Source organism: Macadamia integrifolia, chromosome 4 (assembly GCF_013358625.1).
Source record: "Macadamia integrifolia cultivar HAES 741 chromosome 4, SCU_Mint_v3, whole genome shotgun sequence".
NCBI lineage: Eukaryota > Viridiplantae > Streptophyta > Magnoliopsida > Proteales > Proteaceae > Macadamia > Macadamia integrifolia.
The window spans coordinates 9,498,197-9,518,509 of NC_056560.1; the positions used below are offsets into that span (position 1 = coordinate 9,498,197).

The 20,313-nt window shown below is 36.0% G+C and overlaps 3 protein-coding genes across 4 annotated transcripts in view; 1 reads left to right on the plus strand and 2 right to left on the minus strand.

Annotated features, from left to right (window-relative positions):
- The window catches only part of LOC122075094 (ubiquitin-conjugating enzyme E2 2), a 6,048-nt gene extending 3,030 nt beyond the window's left edge, over nucleotides 1-3,018 (plus strand). The window contains exons 6-7 of the mRNA XM_042639993.1: nucleotides 837-925; nucleotides 2,593-3,018. Coding sequence (XP_042495927.1) covers nucleotides 837-925; nucleotides 2,593-2,721 — 218 coding nt within the window. The 3' untranslated portion in view covers nucleotides 2,722-3,018. The remainder of the gene's footprint in view (nucleotides 1-836; nucleotides 926-2,592) is intronic.
- A 4,951-nt stretch (nucleotides 3,019-7,969) lies between these two features.
- LOC122077548 (probable LRR receptor-like serine/threonine-protein kinase At1g14390) lies at nucleotides 7,970-11,973 on the minus strand. The gene is made up of 7 exons (XM_042643509.1): nucleotides 10,368-11,973; nucleotides 10,126-10,259; nucleotides 9,407-9,650; nucleotides 9,129-9,322; nucleotides 8,971-9,023; nucleotides 8,600-8,711; nucleotides 7,970-8,453 (listed from the first exon to the last, which is right to left on the minus strand). Exons 1-7 carry the CDS (start codon nucleotides 11,716-11,718, stop codon nucleotides 8,163-8,165), a joined length of 2,379 nt encoding a protein of 792 aa, XP_042499443.1. The 5' UTR covers nucleotides 11,719-11,973; the 3' UTR covers nucleotides 7,970-8,162.
- Nucleotides 11,974-15,049: 3,076 nt separating this feature from the next.
- On the minus strand, nucleotides 15,050-18,479 carry LOC122075606. 2 transcript variants are annotated; one of them, XM_042640686.1, is made up of 6 exons: nucleotides 18,319-18,479; nucleotides 18,128-18,239; nucleotides 16,718-17,075; nucleotides 15,977-16,439; nucleotides 15,697-15,752; nucleotides 15,050-15,428 (listed from the first exon to the last, which is right to left on the minus strand). In XM_042640686.1, the coding sequence occupies exons 1-6, from the start codon at nucleotides 18,353-18,355 to the stop codon at nucleotides 15,378-15,380; spliced, it is 1,077 nt and encodes a 358-aa protein (XP_042496620.1). In that variant the 5' UTR covers nucleotides 18,356-18,479; the 3' UTR covers nucleotides 15,050-15,377. The 2 variants fall into 2 exon arrangements, with proteins under 2 accessions (XP_042496620.1, XP_042496621.1); XM_042640687.1 differs by having other exon boundaries at nucleotides 18,128-18,233; nucleotides 18,319-18,470.
- Nucleotides 18,480-20,313: the final 1,834 nt, after the last annotated feature.

The following is a 20,313-nucleotide window of genomic DNA, read 5'->3' on the forward strand; positions in this document are numbered from 1 at the left end:
GGCGGGGGGAGGTATTAGGAAGTAGGTATGTTTTCTATGGGTACAACAATTATGCAAATTTGAAAAAAAAAATATTATTTATTCTTTTGTGAATATTCTTATTAAGTTAGTTCAATCCCTGCATAGTTAAGATAAAATTATTTTTTTTTTGGCGTATATCAGAAGCCATGAACTATAATATTCTGTTTGGGGCAGAGAAAAGTGGGATAGAAAACAGAACTTCTCATATCAGACACTATTGTTGTAGAAATTATACTTTTGAATTCATTTCTTTTTATAATTCGTATCTTCTGCTTTAGATTGAGATAGCACTTGGATATATCTTTTCAGTTTATCCATTTTAAATTCTTAAAATTAGTGCAGAAGGTGAGGCTGCAGGTGAGACCTTTCAACTGGGCTTGCGTGCTCCTAGAATTATGTACACTTCATGTTGATCCTCACTGACTTGCCAGAACCTCTCTCTCTGTGTTCTAAATCTCGGTTTTGAGGCCTGTTTCGACCCTGGCCGAAACTGAGATTTTGGGCCAAACGCAAAACCTAGGTTCTTCACCAGAGTTGAAACTACCTAAACTGTCGAAATATGGTCAAAACTGGTCAAAACCTAGTACGAACTAGTATCGACCTTAGGTTTCATCTCAGTACCTATCGAAACTGACATATCTCAGCCAAAACTGCAAGTTTCAACCGACATTTAGTTCCATGCTCTCTCTATACCCCTGGCCCACACCTTCCATTGGTGTCAAAAAATTTAACTCACTTTTATTAGTAAAGGTTATAATGGGATATCTTGTCAGCTCTTCCAACTTCTAACACCCTCCTCTTTGAATATTTTCCAGTTTATGCAGATGGAAGCATTTGCTTGGATATTCTGCAGAACCAGTGGAGTCCCATCTATGATGTGGCTGCTATACTTACATCTATCCAGGTATGGTTGTTGCATCAATTTATTATGATGTATTTGGAATTGTAGGAGAGTGAATTAAGATTGATATTCCCTATGAATTATAATGTATTTGTTTTGTCTATGTCAGATTGCTATAATAATTCTCCAAAACCAGATAGGGACATGACTGTCTTATGCGAACATGCTAACTTAATGAATTAAAAATATCAACATAAGTAATCCTGTTTTGCTGTCATTATATGAATATGGTTGCCAACTCATATTTTGAATATAAATGCTCTTCTGTTATTTTGTCTCATAATAGATTGTCAAGATAATAAAACCCCAAAAATACTGCTATGACTCAGCAGTCAGATTGAGGTCAACAATATATATTTAACGAAAAAGAAAAAAAAAGGAATCTGAACTTGATATCCCAGAATTAAGGGTATTTTCTGTCACAGCAAATTAGCGGCTCTGATCACTGATCAGCCTCAAACCCTGGCCGAAGGACCCTCTTGGATGGTCCGTTAGCAATCCAAAATATGGAGGGAATCTAATGGTTAGATCCCTCTTAACAATAGATATCAACTTTCACAAAATAGGCCCTAAAACAGGGCTGCCACCATATGGCAGTCACTTATGGATCTGTGTGAATATCAGTTGATAACTTGAGTATTAATATATCAACGATACAATCACAGCACAACAGTGCGTATGAATGGAAGAGGTAAACAGAAACAAACTTGCATTAAAACATAGCAATAACAATGGGAATATGACCTTGATCTCTCACCAAAGGCTATGTCCTCCCAGTCGAACAAAGTTTCTCACTCCCTCACTGTCTCTCAGAGCTCATTGATTCTCTCAGCAGTATATGCATGAAAGCCAAATTCATTAAACTTCATCAAATTGTGGACCAGGCCCTAACTAGCTATGTTAAAAAATTAAAAAATTAAAAAAACTCCATAACAGAGTGTCTGCCCATGATATTAATCAGAAAACCCCTCAATGCAAGGTAGGTGAGTTTTCCGACGAAATAAGACTATTAAATATAAAACAACTTGAAAATAAAAGCAACTAAACATGAATTTCATAGCCTAGCTTCTACAGTTCTACCCATCTTTTAGACTATTACAATGGAAACTTACAATGAAAACACATTGGACGGAAGGCCTAACACATACATAATCCAACTCGAAGCTTATTTCCAGTTAAAATAAGCCCAATTGTGTTTTATTTGCATTGGAACCTTGTCAAATGTCAATCTTTTGGCCTGAATTACCACCTTCAATGAATCAAATACTGTTATTGGAAAGGAAAACTCCTAAGTCTATGATAATGCATTGTAAAAAATGATAGAATTGGTTTTTTCAGATGTTATGTTGGAGTAAGGTTTTCTTGTTTATGAAATTCATTCAATCTGCCTTTTTTTTTTTTTGAGAGGGGGGGGGGGGGTGGGGGTTGTAAATGTCATTTGAGTTGGATTATCTGTATACAATTAGTATTTCTTTGCGATTATTTAGTTTAGACTTTTTATTCTCCCAATGGTATTTTAGCTAATACAAAGTTGGCATTTTCTGAGAGTCATTATAGATCCATTGATGGATTATCAGTATTCTCTGACAAGATGATTAGTAAGTAAATATAATATGTTTATTCCGACACCAATCCTCATTATGGTTCTATGCTATTATTTCTAATTGCAGTCATTACTATGTGATCCAAACCCAAACTCACCTGCAAATTCAGAAGCAGCACGGATGTTTAGTGAGAACAAGCGTGAATACAACAGGAGAGTACGTGAAATTGTTGAGCAGAGCTGGACAGCAGACTAACTCTCATGGTAGGATGCCTTGAATTTTTCTGGACGTTTGAGGGGGACTGTTGAAGTAATTTTGTTCACTTGAAGACTTGCATCATAAACTTCTTTGAGATAATTAGTCTGCTTCCCTTGGAGGGATGGATGTTGCATTCCTAATCTATATTTCCCAAGAAATGCACTGCATTATTACGCATGTCCTCTAGATCATGTACATACCATTCCTTGTAGCGCTCGACTTGGAAAAACTCTGCAACATCATAACAGGATTGGCCAATTGTGAATAAAATTGGACATAATATCCATGGTGAAATGGTTGTGAAGTTGTGAAGTTGTGCAAATGTAGAACTCTAGTGTGAAAACGACGGATTTTGGGTCTTTGGACTTCTCTAGTTCACTTGTTGCTCTTGCTATGTATTATGTGCAGTCTTGAATTGTGACATGTGGGCAAGTTGACTATGTTATAGCTGTTTGCAACATCCCATCACAAGTTCACAACAACTGATTCCAGACTTGAGGTCTAGAATTTAGACTTTTACATCTTTTGTCATTAAACTCACTGAGTTAAATCAGCTTCTTGTTGCCTTTAGCATCATCTCCCAATATTACAGTAAATCAGGTATAGCTGCATGGGCAATGTCTTCGTTCTCTGGGCCCTTAGATGTGTATCGGATCTTTGTGAGATAACATGTTTGTGATGACAGTTCTAGGACCAACTAAAGTGTGGTCCTCCTCTAAGATATCAACTAGAATTAGACTCAGCATGAGTGGTTCCATAGGTGGACTCAGTCTCTCCATACATTACCTTCTTTCTTTCTTTCTTTCTTTCTTCTTCTTCTTCTTCTTCTTCTTCTTCTTTTTCTTTTTTTTTTTATTTATTTATGAGAATTCATGTATTACCATCCGTTACCCTAAAATACGCTTGACTATTCTCCCTTTTGGTCCTCTACTAGTGCACCTCTGGATTAAGGCAACGGCAATGTTAAGGAAGCTAACTGAGCCTAGATGAGGATGTAAGCTTAGCCGCCTTGTTGAGTTGGAGTATCTAGGAGACTTGACCTATGAGATGTTGGTGCATTGGCTTGAACCCTAGGTTTTTCGTGGAAAAAAAAAATTGACTTTTTGATTCAGAATCGGTTTGATACGGTCAATATTTATTTGTATTGTCATCGGCGTTGTGGGCAACCGATACCGGTGTCAATATTGAACTACATCCAGTGATCCATAATTAAACTGTAAAATGCATCCTCGATTCCCACGTACATTGCTAGAACGTATTCTCCAAATTTGGTGACGCTGTTTGGATGATTTGAAGCTACATATGGACAGGCGCAACAATAAAAGGACTATTATCTAAGAAAAGAAAAAAGAAAACTATTCTTGTAGACATTTCTCATTCAACTGCTTGCGTTGATATCCTCAAAAATAACAAGAAGAATCTGAGCCCGGATCAGGTTCTCATATGAGAACATGAGCCTGAATTCTCGTATGCGTTTTTTGTTGACACGTGTATTCTACTAAAAACTATTACCTGGATTGCCTCCCTTTTATCTCTCTTCCGATGTAAATGCTATACCACGTTATCTCTCTTTTAACTTAAATATTATTTTATATAATTTTTTCTATTATTATTTTTTATTTTAATTAATCTATTCAAACAATACTAATTCAAAACTCTCTCTCTCTCTCTCTCTCTCAATTATCCAATGTTATTCGATACAACACCAATATTGATCTAATACGATATTTATCTGATCCAATCCGCACATATTATCAATGTACCATATCTCTAAATCGTCATCATGCTTACATATAGTATTTTGAATATATACTAAAACTTTATAGGGACCTGTGAAACCTCATATGATGGGTGAACCGTCCTCTATGAATGAGCAAAACTTTATTTTATAAATAGTTTATTAATATTGCAAAATGGTCGCGGTACATGTAGAAAAATAGGAATGCAGAACGTCCGGAGCCCGGTGAATGTTCACGTAAGTGATATGATTGACACGTGTTAAATATGTTAATCCTGCCAACAGAGTTGTAACTATTTACAACTCTGTTTAATATTATTAATATTTAAATAAATAAATAAGAAAAATCCCAACATAAGCGGAGTCCTCCTTTGATTCCGCTTAGAAATCTCTATCCTCTCTCTCTCTCTCCTTGCTTCTTCTTCAAGGTCGTTCATTCTTTCTTCTTCCTTTTTCAATGTTCTCCAGTCTAGTTGAAGTTATGTTTACCAATCTCACTGAAGATTTGCATCCATGGTAAATTCTCATAGGTTAATAATATCTATCCAAGAAGTAATAATAAAATCCTAGATATTCAAGAGCTTTGTTTACTTTATAAATTCAAATTTGTCTTCTGCAATACATGCAAGCTTTACTGTCCAAATCCCTTCCCTAATGATTAATATGTAAACATGGTATTTGGATATGTGTGGCCAAGTCTCTCATAGGCTCAGTGCCTAAAAATAGTTATGTTGATTTTTTTCTTACTTCATCCTATCTTGAGAGAGAGAGAGAGAGAGAGAGAGAGAGAGAGAGAGATAATGATGATGATGGCGGCTGTAGAAATAAGGATCGACCTTAAAGAAGAAGCAAGGAGAGAGAGAGAGAGAGAAAGAAAGAGAGAGAGAGAGAAAATTGAGATTTCCCAGCAGAATCAAAGGAGGAGTCTACTAATATTGGATTTTTATTATTTATTTATTTATTTATATAAAAAAAAATATTAGACAAGTTAAGTAACCACGTCCGTCATCTCTCTACCCTAAAAACTAGGAATTAGTTGCAATATAAAAAACTAATAGATGATTTAGATTAATTTAATATTAAATAAATAATTAATATTAAAAGAAAGTAAAATTAAGATTGCAATACGTACGTCCTATTACCACTTACCCTGTTAATATTTTACTATTTTTTAATTTTTATTGATATCTGATTAGTATTTATTGATTTTCGAGAGCCTGAGATCAATATCTAAAACTATTTTATATAAAAGACTGTGAGGAGAGAGCGTGTGGTTCCATGAGTGAAAGAGATCATGGGAAGAGAAAATAGAAAAATAAAATCATTGGTTAAAATTTTATGAAAAAAAGAAAAGATACGAAAATCCAAGATCACGTCCTCCACGTGTCTCTGACTTTCTCTCCTCTTTTTTTCTTGTTTCATAGATTTGAATCAAGAGAAAAGTATTTTCCCACGATTCCTACCGGGTTTCGGCGCAAACAGCCGAGAAGTATTTATTGGTTCCAACTGCCAATGGTACACGCATTAACCACAAGCTTTGTTTTTATTTTCTCCCCTAGTTGAGGTGTCTAGGGGCCAGGGCCCTCCCATTAAAAGAAGGATTCCCTGCTGATGGCTTACGCAGATGGTTCCATTGAAAGGTCACCTGGGGGCTGGGAAGGGAAGAGTGATGACGGCTGGTACTTCATTAAAGTTTTTGTTGCAGAGCTCCATGTGGCCGCAAAAAGTCTGAGAAGTGTGTATTTTATTTTTGGCTTTGTCCTCCGCGCCACCTTTATCAGTGAACTGACCCATAATTTGGCTATACGGCTGGCCTTTTCTATCTTGGAGTCTTTTGTTAATCAGATTCTTGGTCCAACTGGGGTGGGCATTTCTAATTATCGAGTGATTTCCATCTTTACAACCTGCCTTCATCTTTTCTCTGTATCCAACTATCCATAGAGTTTTAAAGTCATCTCTATCTTCGCCTAAACAAGGTTGGATTGTAGATTTAAAATCTCAATAAAATATAATCTTTAGAGTTAATAGATTATCATGAATAGATTAAGTATACCAAGAATAATAGGATAGAAATTATAATCAATAAAAGTATATCTTATTTGGAATCTATAGCCAAGCAAAGCACAACGAAAAACCTTTTGATTTACGTAATAATGTACTTTTTCTTTATTCCCTTATGGTCACTGACTAGATGAGAAATCTGAACATGCAAGGGAGGAAGCCAAGAGAAACCCTGTCTCTTTCACTTTCTCCCTCTCTCTCCAGAATGCATGTTATGAACAAGATTAGAGTTAGAGGAGGGACCTAACTCTCTATTTATAAAGTTTCCCAATAGACCTATTCATCACAAGTCCAATGGTTAACTAAAACCCACACTAACCAGCCCATATTAAACTAATTAAAATCCGTATGTCTCACTTAATTAGATCATATAACTAACCTGATTTTATTAAAGCACAAAAAACCCAATTAATATAAGTACACATAAAAATATTCTAACATGGGTTCGTTGGGATGCATGGCTCTACTTATTAATCAATTGAGTACTTTAGTGGTCCATGACATATTTTGCCAGCTTGTATGGTTGTGATAAGTTATAACCAGGGTTTTAATTCAAGGTATTCGAATGGGTATCAACCAGTTCTGTAACCGACTTCATATCTGATATGTATTGGTTGAATCGGATGATTTTGTCCTTAAAGATACTGATACTGTGCTGTTGTATTGTTTTTATATCATTTTACCCTATTTTTGTACTGTATCATTGATCCAATATTGGTCAGGTGTCAATGGTCCAACCTAGTTATAGCTCTTACCTCGGTAATCTTAATTGTACTAATTTTTTTTTAATCTGATTAGATCAACACAAATATCTGTCATGTGATAGATTAGATTGAGCTGAAATTTTGTGAACAAGTAAAACGATGTCAGCAAAAATGAAGTTGAATAATTGACGAAAAAAAAAGCTTTCAAAATCCAATGAAAAAATGATACTTTTTAAAAAGATATAGACAACTGAAAATACAATGGAATATAATCAATTCATGAGAGAACATATGGTTGAATTTAAGTCTGAAATTTAGCATTATCTATATAAATTATTTCCTTGATATTCTTATAATTGAAATGGTCACATCACTTTTCACATGGCGAAACTAAGTACCAACTAGAAACCCTCTGACATGCCAATGCAGAAAAGCTTTCGCCAAAGCTAAGTACTGAAAATTCTTGAAACTTCATTTAGACGTGTGAAATCTGCTCACACTTGGCGCCAAAAAAACAAAAATCTGCTGAGACTGAAATGTTACAAAACAAATGGAAGATGATGCACACAACATGCCATCTAAAGTGAAAACAGAAGCTGGCACATGGTTGATATATAGATGTACATGGGAAGGAATCCCCTCCACTACCCATGTACCATGTAGTAAACCTTCTCCCTATTTTTTCCCCCTTTTCTTTTGGGTTAACAGGTGATCTGTGGCCATGCTGGAAAGAACATAAATATGAACTTCATCAAGAATCTGTTAATAAGGATGCTCTTGAACTTGGGTTTACTAGAATGGCCATGAACTTCACAAGCAAAAAAGGAAGAAGAAAGCTTCAAAATACAAAGCATCAACAAAAACAAAGAATTAACATGAGTTGCACTTGATACAAGCTTTGAAGAAGACCAAGAATAGTGCTAACTGAAACCCTATTATTGATTATTGAAGCTCCCACTAAGTCTCCCACCGAGGAAGCCACTAAGTTTCCCGCTGAGGCTTCCACTAAGTTTTCCACTGCTGGTCCATCCATCTTGAACTTGAACTGAATACTGCAAATTCCAGAGAACATCATCTATTGATGGACGCTGGTTAGGCTCCTTGGATAGACAGTTGAGGGTTATTTCAACTGCCGTTTTTAAAGATATGTATGCAAAGGTGCCCCGCATGGAAGGATCAGTTGCACCTCGTAGTTTTGATGGAATGTCCATTAAACTCTCCTCAAGCTGTGAACATGTACACAGTACAATTTAAAATTTGCTCCCACATAATTTTCTAAAGATTTTTTGTATTCTGGAAAGCCTAGGGGAAAAACAATTTAATATATAAAGCAAGAGATAGGAAGATGATGAATATATATATATATATATACCTGAAGTTTCAGCACATTCACATCATCCTGGGACTTGACTTGTTTACCAGTGATTACCTCTAGTAGAATGGCACCCAGATGATAAACATCATCCTTCTCTGAATATTTAACACTGCATGTAAAACTAAAATCATAAAACACTTGAAATGATGATTGATTGATTGTATTTGAATAAACATAATCAATCCCTTCTTTGCTTGTAAGGACATGGGTGTGTTATGATTCACATATCAAGCTTAATAGTGTAGCTTTGGCTCTCTGTGTTATGATTCACATGATGTTAATCTTGAAAAAGGCTGTAGCTCAGTTATAGCCATCTGGGTATGAGGTTCAGATCCAGCTATTAAATTAGATCACTAGGAAAGACTTGCCTGCCAAGACGATCAGGAGCTTCTCCTCCAGTTGAAGCGCTCTCTGAACATACCTGGAAGATTAAAAAATTGCGAGAATTAATAAAACTGAAGGTCCATTATAAATAAAAAGCACCTTAGGGTAAAACCCAGACAACTTCAACTTGATTTGAACCCACCCTGACTGGCAATGGAAGATTATATCCACTAATTTTTGCAGCAAGATTCTCATCCAACAAAATATTCTCAATCTTAATATCATTTCTGAAAATGCCAGGTGTAATTCCGGTGTGCAAAAATTGGATTCCCCTAGCAACACCAACAGTAATTGCTACTCTTTGTGGCCATTTCAGCATATCTCGTTTTCTCCAGTCTGCAAAATCAGAGGTAATCAAGACCCTATAAACTCTGAGAGTTAATCTTGAGAAAGCGTAATGTTCACAACTATTTTCTGTACCAGTAAGATGACTCCTTAGCGTCCCATTTGAAACATATTCAAGAACTAGAAAGATGGTATTAGACACATTGGGGTGATCTTGGTATGTGACAATGCAGTGTCCGAGAATACCAACTAAATGCCGATGCCTGAGCTTAGAAATTACTTCCATTTGCTGGAGTAAGCTCTGAGGCGAATGCCATTGCTTCAATTTCAAACATCTTACCACAACCAAGGTACCCTCTCTGAGCCAACCTTTGTAGAGCTGAAAACATCAGAAGCATATGTTAGTTGTACACAGATTGTTCTTCATACTATGTATCACTGTACATTGCAATGATGGCAGTAGAAATGATAAGGCCTCAGAGGTGAGTACATGGATGGATTTCAGAGTCCCAAATCTTCTACTAGATTGTAGCCCGTAGTTTCATTAACCATCCAAACTAAAATTCATGAAGTGAGGACCAAGATCATCTTATTGCAGTGAATTCCTGGTTCTGTATCAACGGATGGACACTATTACTTCCTTTAATTTGTTATGGCAACTCGTTTTACATAAGGATCAACCAGGTATCATGGTCAAATAAACAGATGACCATATCACTTTGTCAAGTGAGCTAAACCTGACTCTGTTCTTTGACTGGAACTATGACAATTAATGACTGAACTAGGTGAATTATAAAAGCTTTCTCTTCCTAAGAAAGGATTCTCAAACCTGTAACAGTGACCAATTGCTTTACCTGTCCCTCAGATCCTTGTCCCATCAAATTTGCTGGGTCAAAGTTATTGGTAGCCTCTTCTATTTCCTCCAAGGTGAACTCATGATATGGGGGAAGCCCAAAAGCTCCCATCATCATTGCATGGGTCACATGCCCTACAGAGAAATTTATGCTCTGTTAAACAAGCTAAAAGAATGATAATCTAGGAGCTTAGATTGGTTACATTATACATAGGAACATATGGAAGACAAAGGAGGACTTACTTGTATCAGTAAGGAGTACCGAGGAGCCGCGAAAAAATGGTTTTCCAGTTCTAGACTTCTCAAATTGGTTGTCTGAAGATGATCTCACTCCAGCCCACTTAAAAATTACTAAGAACACAATCGCCATTGCAATCAACCCTACCACAGCACCCACTGCAATACCAACTATGAGGCCTAGTTTGGTTCTTGGCTTACTGTCCTGCTGGTTCGGAGTTAGAGGCTGAACAGCTAATGCTGCATTGTCGCAAAAGGAGTAAGGGTGTTGGTACTTCGAGCTTCCACTTGCCAAACAATTCCATGAATAATACACGATCAGGTCTGAAGAATTAGATCCAATGCACCGGGGCAATCTTCCAGTTAGAAGATTGTGAGAAAGATCCACAGTCGCAAGCCCATGGCTACAAGATACATTCCTTGAAAGAGCTCCACTAAGTCTATTCATGGCCAAGTTGAGGTATTGGATTGATGGCAGAGAGAACAGAGCAGATGGGATCGGTCCAACCAATTTGTTGGAGGAGATGTCCAATCTCTGCAACTGATTGAAGGTCTTGAACTCCAAAGAAATACCAGACAGAAAACTGTTGTTTCGTAACACAACACTCACAAGCTTGTTCCCAAGAGAGGGAAATTTGGGTCCGAGAAGATTGTAACTCAGATCTACTTCTTCTAATGCTATTAAACTGGTGAGATCAGGAACCGTTCCATTCAACAAATTATCAGCCAATACAATACTCCTGAGATTTTTGAAGGTGGCAATCCCTGCAGGGATCTCTCCGTACAAGAAATTTGAACTCATGTTGAGTACCTCAAGTGACTGGAAACGAGTGATCTTGTGAGGTAGGGAACCCCACAAGCCCAGGGACACTAGTGACAGAACATTCAAGCTGGAAAGCTTGGTAAGAACAGTGAAGAACGTATCAATGGAGAACGCTTCAGACAGAGTTTGCTGAGAAACAGCAAAGTTTCCCCGAGGTTTCGAGGAAAGAGAAGGAGAGCTTTTGTTGCCGACAATAGTCAACTGGGTTATGTGGTCACCTGAGCAGACAATTTGGAGAGATTGGGAAGGAGGGAGGTAGCAGAAATTTGTCCAGTTGTTCCATCCCTCAAGGGCAGGTGGGAACTCTAGGAGTTCCTGAACTTGAAAAAGGATTCGGGTTTCAGAGGGAGACAAATGCGCCGAGGAATGGAGAGGAATCAAAACTAACATGAAGATTGGAAACAAGAAACAGAACCTGTGAAGATCCATTGTTTTAAGGAGTAGAAACTCAAACCCAGCTCTGGTTTTAAGAGATGGAACCCTTTTTCCTGCAAGTGAATAACTCCAAAGAAGTATAACTGCAATTACGACCATTTATGAAGTAGAGAAATACACAAACAAACCATGATTCCATTTCCACCTGACCCTCTCATAAAGATAAGATGATGAATTTTCAGACTTCTGTTTCCAGGTTTCTGTAAATGAAGAAGTTATTTTCTTTTCTTGACTGGGTTACTGGGTTACTGGATAGTGGATACTCTTCTTCTTCTTCTCTAGAGATCAACTACTGAAAGTGTTACCAGAGAAGAGCAAAGGGTCTGTTTTTTGGGGAGGGAAAGAGAACACTATCATTGGAAATTGCTCCGAGCATTGGGAACCGTTGATCTATTCTGATCAGAGGATGTTTTGACTTTTGAGTGTTAGCGTCCTCCTCCAGCATCACTTAAAAATAAGGGAAAATAACACGGTTACCCACTTTTGGGTTTTCCTTTACAAAATTACCCACAAAAAGTTTTGATTACTAAAAGTACCCAAAATTGGATTTGGGTTTATAAAACTATCCACCCAAAATTTCAGTTAACAAAAATACCCAAAATCAAGTTTGGATTTATAAAACTACTCAAAATAGTGAATCTTCATCTTCCACATATAATCATGTATTTTTTTATTATTGAAACTTTGTATGGATAGTTTTGTAAACCCATACTCAATTTTGGGTATTTTTATTAACTTAAACTTTAAGTGGGTAATTTTGTAGAAGAAAACCTAATTTTGAGTATTTTTGTTAACTGAAACTTTTGGTGGATAATTTTATAAAAAAATCCATAAGTGGGTAATTAGATAATTTTCCCTAAAAATAATAAATAATTAAAATCTCGAGCACCTCGTGGAAGCCGGAATTCACGACGTTGACAATCACGTGCTCATTGCACGTGCATCCCTTGAGTCTCAGCGGTTCCTACATTACTTGGTAGCTAAATCGAGTGGCTACTATAAACCTATCGCAAATAATAGAATAATTATTAGAATCTTATTTGAAATTACAGATTTAACCCTCATGTTATTCCGTTTTCTTTGTCTTGGTTATGTCGGTGAAGCTGTAGCTTAAAAGTTCTTGGAAAGTGTAAGACAACGAAGCACTTACGTAGTCACTTAGTATCACAAGTCAACACATTGCATTAAATATAAAATTGAGAATGGGCTCCTTGAGCCTTACACTAAAACGATAATTTAGTGATGTTTATGGACCTGATTAGCTGCCCATCCTCTCTTGTTTCCTTTTTAAATCTTTGGCTTCTTATTCTATTCTGGTTCGGATCATATGGAAGGCCTTGCAATGCTAGGCTGTGTTTGGTTCCGACCAGCTTTTTACTCCCACCGGGTCTCACCTCGAAGGAGCCTGTCGGCTTAGTGCTGCCTTTTCACACTCCTTTAGTTGGATGCTTCACAGAAAATTCCCCACATCCATACAACCAAACAGAACCTTACAAGTATAAATAGGGTACAAGCAAAAAGCCAAGAGACAGCTGGGTAGTGTTTTAAACTTATAATTCCATAAAGAGAGTTGATGAGTTAAGATTTAGGAAGCCCACTGTCTCACTGATTCTCTTCACATAAGCTACAAATCTTGCCTAGTAGGATTGACTATATTATTGAGGAGGTATGAGTATTAGATAGATTACATAAGAATAGCATTCCTCAATCACCTAACCCATCGGTTGAAAAAGAATCCAGAGTGGAGGGATATTAACATTCGACAGCTCCACGACTCCTTGTCTTTTGTACAACAACTTTCCAAATCTTAAATCCACCTAAAAGCACTAAATCATTAATGGTTACATCCCTGAAAGCCTTCCAGCTCACTAGAGGCATCAAATCACCAAGGAGGCGGCTAGGAAACACTTCGATAGAGAAGGTTATGAAACCGAGGAACAAAAGTTATTCATAGTGCTCACAATTATTAAATGTGCTTTTTGGAACTGACGAACAAAAATGTTATTCATATTGTCAAATCATTAAGCATTCGTTTGATAAAAATTTTGTTATTTCTGTTTTAAGAAATAATACAAACATAAATTTTTGAATTTAAAAATAAAAATAAAATTAAAGGTATTTGATAAATCATATTTTTGAAAATTGATAGCAACAAGCAAAAGAATGGCTCTTGATCATTTCTTGAACCACAAATTTCTAAAAACAATTGAAATAAAATAGTTTTATCAAACGCATTTTATTTTATTTATGTCGTTTCTGGACACATAAATGGTAAAAACGCATTTCTTGAAACATTATCAAACAAACCATAAATTTGCAAAATTACCAATCAATCTAGACTCCAAAGCCAAATAGAACTAATGCCCTCTTTGGTATCATTTTTCTTTTTTATTTTTATCTATTTAACAAAAATCATTAATGAAAACCATCTTTTATCAAAACATAAAAATGGTTTGATAACTACTTGACAAAAAATGATTTTTTATAAGAAATAATTTGGTATCTCTATGTGCAAAATAGTTTTTTAAAGAAATAGGTGAAAAAATTCTCTTCACCCATCTTTTTTATAACTCTCTTTCTCCACTTTGGACTGAAGAAGAATGGGCAAAGGGTTTGGATTTCTAATTTCAAAGCAAATGACTACTTTACTCCTCCATATTGAGCCTTTAAGTACATGTTCATTAAAGTCCAACGTAAAAATAGCTGAAAATCATTTTTAGTCAAAACACATAAATGACTCTTGATCTCTTTTTGATTTTTGTGTTTTACCAAGTTTTTTAAAATAGAAACAAGCTCCATAAATGATATCAAATGCAACCAAAACCATTTTTGTGAACAAAAATTAAAATGAAAAATGATACCAAAGAGGGCCTTAAGGGGAAGAACCAAGAAACCTTTAGGCCAAAATTGCCCCCCCCCCCCAAAAAAAAAAGGAAAAGAAAAGAAAAGAAGACTATACTCACTGAAGATATATTCCCCAGTATGTTTGCTGAGAAGTGATCAAAATAATGAAATGAAAATTTTTTCAAAAGAAATAAATATTTACAGACTGATCACTTGACTCTGTAAAATCTACAAAACTAATTCAATCAAGTACCCCCAACACACACACACACACATTTCATAAGCTATTATCCAGCATCTACTGTGCAATAATAGTAAACCTGTACTTAAACTCCTGAGAATCTTAATTGTGGTCTTTCTGTTCCTTTCCAAGCTGCCTACTTAATGACAAATATTTCAATATTCAACTTTGTAACAAGAGGGGGGGGGGTCAAACAGTAACCATAAGTTCTATATTTCCTTAACTGCCGACTAAGAAAAACAATTAAAATTTATCCTGCATAAAAACCTCACATAAGACTCTTGTTCTTCAACTCAACGCGGAGCATTTATCTAAGATAAACTCAAGTATGAAAAATGGCATATATTGACTAGAAAAAAAGGAGAATCATATTTTAACACAAATGTAACAAAGTTTTATAACATGAATATAATACACCAATAATTCTGCAATCACATCATTTTAATACTAGCAGCCAGATAACACAATTTTGCCCAGCAACAGAAGAAAATTAGGGGAAGAAAACAGACCACAAGATGATAAAAGACACTATCACACCAAGCTTAAACTCCTATTTATATCTCTACAAGCAAATCCCCACTGAAAAAAATGCCAATGAGTATGCAAACATTTATATCAATTTGATTTCATAGTTTCTTTTCTTTTTCTTTTCCTTTTTCTTGGGCCAGATCCTTTAATGTACTTCTTCAGTCAAGCTGATCTCTTCCATCTGCTGCTGGGCATCCTAAAATAAGAAATAGACAGATAGACCAGAATTACTACAAACTTATATGAAAGAAAATCTACAAATTTTTTTTTCTTTAATTAATGAAAGCAGCCAAATTTTGCAAACAGATGTGGACTCTTCTAGGATGAAACAAGTCAAAGTTCCCATCAGAGGCTAAAATTTTAGCCATCTGCTTAAGCATTGGCTATCGGATTTATTTCAAATGAACAATGGATCCTTAAAACTAATAATATTCTCCATTGCAAATTAGGATAAATCACTTTACCATGTTTTCTTTGTCCTCTTGCAGTGCCCCCTCAGCAGGCTGTGGATCAGCTACATCTGGAAAAAATAAACACAAATATAAATTTATTCATTTTCTCAAATTCAACTATAGACGCCAAAGTACGTGTGCTATCTTAAGACAGACACGAATGTAGTCAAATGCAGGTATATGAGAAGTACTGAAAATCAAAGTCTAAAATCATGAAAGACTTCGACCTAGGCCTATTAAAGATATTAGTGGAAGGCTCTGACACACTTGACAGTATTTAATGAGTATTAACCTTTTTCAGGAGCATCCTGCTTTGCTTGGTTTTTTATTTTTTCCTTCTCTTTGGTAGATGCTTGCTTACTTGGCCTCTGGGATTTCTTTTTCTGTGCATTTCCAGAATTTATGCTTGTAACAGAATTTCTGTTTAATGATCCCTTGTTCTTGCCAACATGGGTTCTTTTCAGAGTACTGTCCTTTGTTGCTTCTTCAACTTTGGCAGCTTGAACAATTCCAGGGTTCAAGGATTTGGGTCTTAATTTCCGAAATCCAGTACTAGAAACAGAGCTGCGTGCATCTTCATCAGAGGACCGAGTCCCCTCTTCGGGCACCTGAGAACAGGTCCCTGACACCTGTAACTGCTCAAAATCTTCTGGGATATCATAGCTTCGAAATAGCTCTTTCACGAATTCTCCAATTTCACCAAGGTTGTGCCGAGATTTATAGGACTTCAACTCATCCCGCATTCGTTGTAGAGGCTGCAATATTTGAGAAAAATAAGCATATGGCATAGAACCAACCCCCACCCCCCCCCCCCCAAAAAAAATGTGTATACATATCATATTAGTATTAAATGATTAGTATGGATAGTGCTGTACACATACATATATTCATAGCATATTGAAATGAAATAAGCAAAGACTCAGAACTATCAATGCTGTACGCAAACGTATATTCATAGCTTAAGACATTCAAAAAATTCAATGCATTGGAAATTAGGGGGAGAGGGGGAGGGAGAGAATATAAGGTGGCATACCTCACACCCAGCTTCTAAAGCAAGCTTGAAGAAGCCAAGTGAAATGGAATGCTTAGCAGCAGATTCAGATAGCTTAATCTGTGATAACCAATATGATGCCGAGGATAAAACACTGAACTTCTTTCGGTTCAAAGATTTGGAAACCTCAGAAACTGGTGTTTCATTTTTTCCTTGATCATTAACCGATCTCTTCGGTCTGCTCTCAGATATTGGTGTTATAATGCCTGCTGGTCTTGAAAGAGGACTGATAGCCGACTTGGCAGGAATGGAGAGCCTTCTAGGTGGCTTGGTGGATTTGTCCTTCCCAGAAAGATCAAGAACACTCACACTTTTGCTCACATTGGATGCAGGTCTCCCTCTGAAGATATCCATTCTCTCAATAAATCAGTTGCATATAAATTCAGAGAACAATAGTGGTATGGTTCTTGATGGAAAATGAGAGTATAGCATTTTATAAATATTATAACACGAAAGGTGCGCCTGAAAAATGACTATAACATGAGGTATGCATGAAAAATTGTTCATGAACCTGTAATAATATAAAACAGACAATATCCTTCCAAACTCTTCACCCTGAGATTCTACTCCTTTGCTTGGCATGTGCTGTATATGCCTGATTTTATCTGAAATACTGTAGTTTCAATTCAACATCTGGAAACTGAAAAATGAAATACTAATGAGAATTTAACTCTCTTCATGCTTTATCAAACAAGATAAAGGCCTCCCAGATGCTTTAATTCTCAATAAGTTCATCTCTTCCTCAAGTGTTTCAAAGCTCTCTATAGCTCTCAAAGTTCACTGGGAATCAATGGTTTACCAAACTTTTAACTTCAGTTAGAAACGAAAATTAGAGTATCTGACAATCTGAAACATGCCTGATAAGCATAAAATGTTGATTGGGGTTCGATGTTTGGCAACTGCATCCCATCACCATCACACATTCATTCTTATCACAACTCAATTGTACAAATTGTCTGTTCTTGGCGATTCACAGTTCCACACAACGAAACTAAACGAAATTGCTCATTCTATCAATCCTAATTTCAAGCCCATCACACATGCTTTCATGATAAGCCATTAAAATTGAAACTACTCTCGTAATTGTATTGATTAAAAATTAAAGTGTCTTAAAAAAAAATTTAAATAAATAAATAATTACTCGCTTCCAGATAGTAGAATCTATATGAGTTTTGAAAAAGAATTAAGTACACATCTTTAGGGTCAGTAGATTTACTGAAATTTAAGTATTATTTTCCTCTAACGCTTCACAGTTATATCCTCAACTTTTCCCCCTTTTCAATTCTTACGTTTCCGAGAAAATAATACAGTGAATCACAGTAAATCTTTTAAATTTTATAATCAGAAACCGAGTTGGTCGCCTCTCAGAAGGGAACAAGGCAAGGAAGGTACCTCTTGGGAACAGAAGCGCTCGAAATTTCCGCCATGGCCGGCTTTTCATCCTTAGATTTGCTTGCAGATCGCAGAGGATATCGAAGCTTCGACTTTGAAGTATTTGCTGAGACTAGAAAGCCAATAAATGATTAGGAAACGTTAATGAATAAAGATATAAGAAAGAAAGAGAGTGGAGCCTAAAATTTTACCAGAAGTGGAAGAAGATTGTGCTATAGTGGCGTCCATGGTTCTGCTCTGATGATCGAAAAAATGAAAAAACACAAGAGAAAAAAAAGGGGTGAGCGGAAAAAGACAGAGTGGAAACCAGGATATATACAGAAAGAGTAGTAGTTACGAGTTTTTAGAGAAGAAAACGGTGGTTTCGCCAGATGTACTTTGGGCGGGAAAACAAACTCAAACTAAAGGGAGATTGGTAGTCCTCCGCTATATCTAACGGTCCAAAAACGAATAAAACTAGGGAACGTACGCCTCCCGCGTCTTGGGTCCCACTTAATCTAAACAAAATTCGAATTTCAAATTTTAAACCGTTTATTGAGTCACTTTTACGCCTCCCAGAGTTGCTTGTTTTTGTCATCATATTGTGCCGTCTGATGGTAATAAATCTCCTGATCAGACGTTGTAGAAACGAAACGCATTTCACTAGCAAAGTTCAAGAAACTTACAAGTGTTTTTTTCTCTGTGTTTACAAAGAATTTTTCATAATCATAAATCATAATAATCCAATCTATATCAATTTGTCGGGATAACAAAGAGATTCAATTTTTAGAATTTTCCTCATGTGAACCAATTTTAACAATACTTTGAAGATAATCCACAAACCAAACTACAAAATACTAGAAATCCAACTCTCTACGAAGGCCTATATGATGCACCCTCAATCTCTTTCAATTTCTCATGCACGTATTTGGAACCCACAACATGAAGTCTCAATTAAAGTACTACCGAGGTACGGAATTATTCGGACGGAGAATAATTCGCGAATTATTCGGCCGAACCGAATTTTAAAGAATTTTATCAAAAATTTGGACCGAATCCGAATTAAAAATAAAATTCTTTAAAATTCGCCACTTTTTCAAAAATGAATATAATTCGCGAATAATTCGGACCGAATCCGAATAAAACCGAATTATTCGGTCCATTTAAACATTATTTTAAAAAAAAAACCAAAAATAAAAAATAAAAAAATAAAAAATTTTTTTTAAAAACCCCAATAAGATTTTTTGACCGCTTTTTTGACCGAATCCTTAAATTAATCGTCCGAATTATTCCGAATAATTCTCCGTCCGAATAATTCCCGAATCCGAATTTGCTAACTATGCCTAGGAGTCAATTTGGGACCAAATTCGAAATCGTTTCGACCCAACTTGCTAAAACCTGGAATCAGTCCATCATATTAGATGAATGGTTTTGGGGCAAATTATTAAATGGGATGAGATGGTTTCCCAACTAGTCCAGAATCAAAAGCCCAATAAACAACTGAAAGGTCCCGGATCGCTAAGGCCCATTTAATATGCATATTTACTTATTTGTGATTTGGAAGTGCGAAGTTTAGATTTATTTGAGTATTTACATACCTGGGAATAAATATTCAATTATTTATATGCTTGCAAAATATCTCTATGATTAGGAATTTTGGACATTTCAATTATTTTAAACTTTGAATGCTTATGACCGTTGAAGAATTGATACAAGACGATCCCATTATTAAACAAGACTGAATCCTAGCAAATAAGAAAGTTATGGGATTGACCCTCTTGGACCAAAATCAATGAGAAACCATCCCAATCACCCAGAACCGTCTCGTTTGATACCCATAAGGTTCCTTGATGCCATTGTACCGTTGACCTAGCAACATTTTGGGCTGGTCGTTTGGATTTCAGCTTCGGCTTAAATTAGAAAACCTTAGCTTTAGCTATATTTTGGGCTTGGGTTGAGTTCTTAACACTATTAGCCCAGTTTGAATGAAATTTGAAAAGGCCAAATTTTTTGTATGGTTAAGGCATGACCGTCCTAAGTTTTATGCTATGAGATTAACAGCTTGACTAATTCCGATATAAATCAAATAGAATTAGATAAAATCTACCTTAACCTTAACTTTTGGGTAAATTCATGGGCTTCTTCCTCTGGGGTTCTTAAGAGACAGGCTCTGAAGGTACTAAAACAGATACAATTATCAATACTGC

Bases quoted from the DNA above. Each gene is read 5' to 3' on its own strand.
- LOC122077548 (XM_042643509.1), bottom strand. From the start codon at position 11,718: ATGGTCGTAATTGCAGTTATACTTCTTTGGAGTTATTCACTTGCAGGA. The intron at 9,651-10,125 runs GTAAAGCAATTG...TGATGTTTTCAG, and splicing joins GACAAGGATCTGAGGGACAG to CTCTACAAAGGTTGGCTCAG. The intron at 8,712-8,970 runs GCAAGTCTTTCC...TTTTACATGCAG, and splicing joins GCTCCTGATCGTCTTGGCAG to TGTTAAATATTCAGAGAAGG.
- LOC122075606 (XM_042640686.1), bottom strand. From the start codon at position 18,355: ATGGACGCCACTATAGCACAATCTTCTTCCACTTCTG. The intron at 17,076-18,127 runs GTACCTTCCTTG...GGATATCTTCAG, and splicing joins AGCGCTTCTGTTCCCAAGAG to AGGGAGACCTGCATCCAATG. The intron at 16,440-16,717 runs GTATGCCACCTT...CAAATATTGCAG, and splicing joins CTTTAGAAGCTGGGTGTGAG to CCTCTACAACGAATGCGGGA.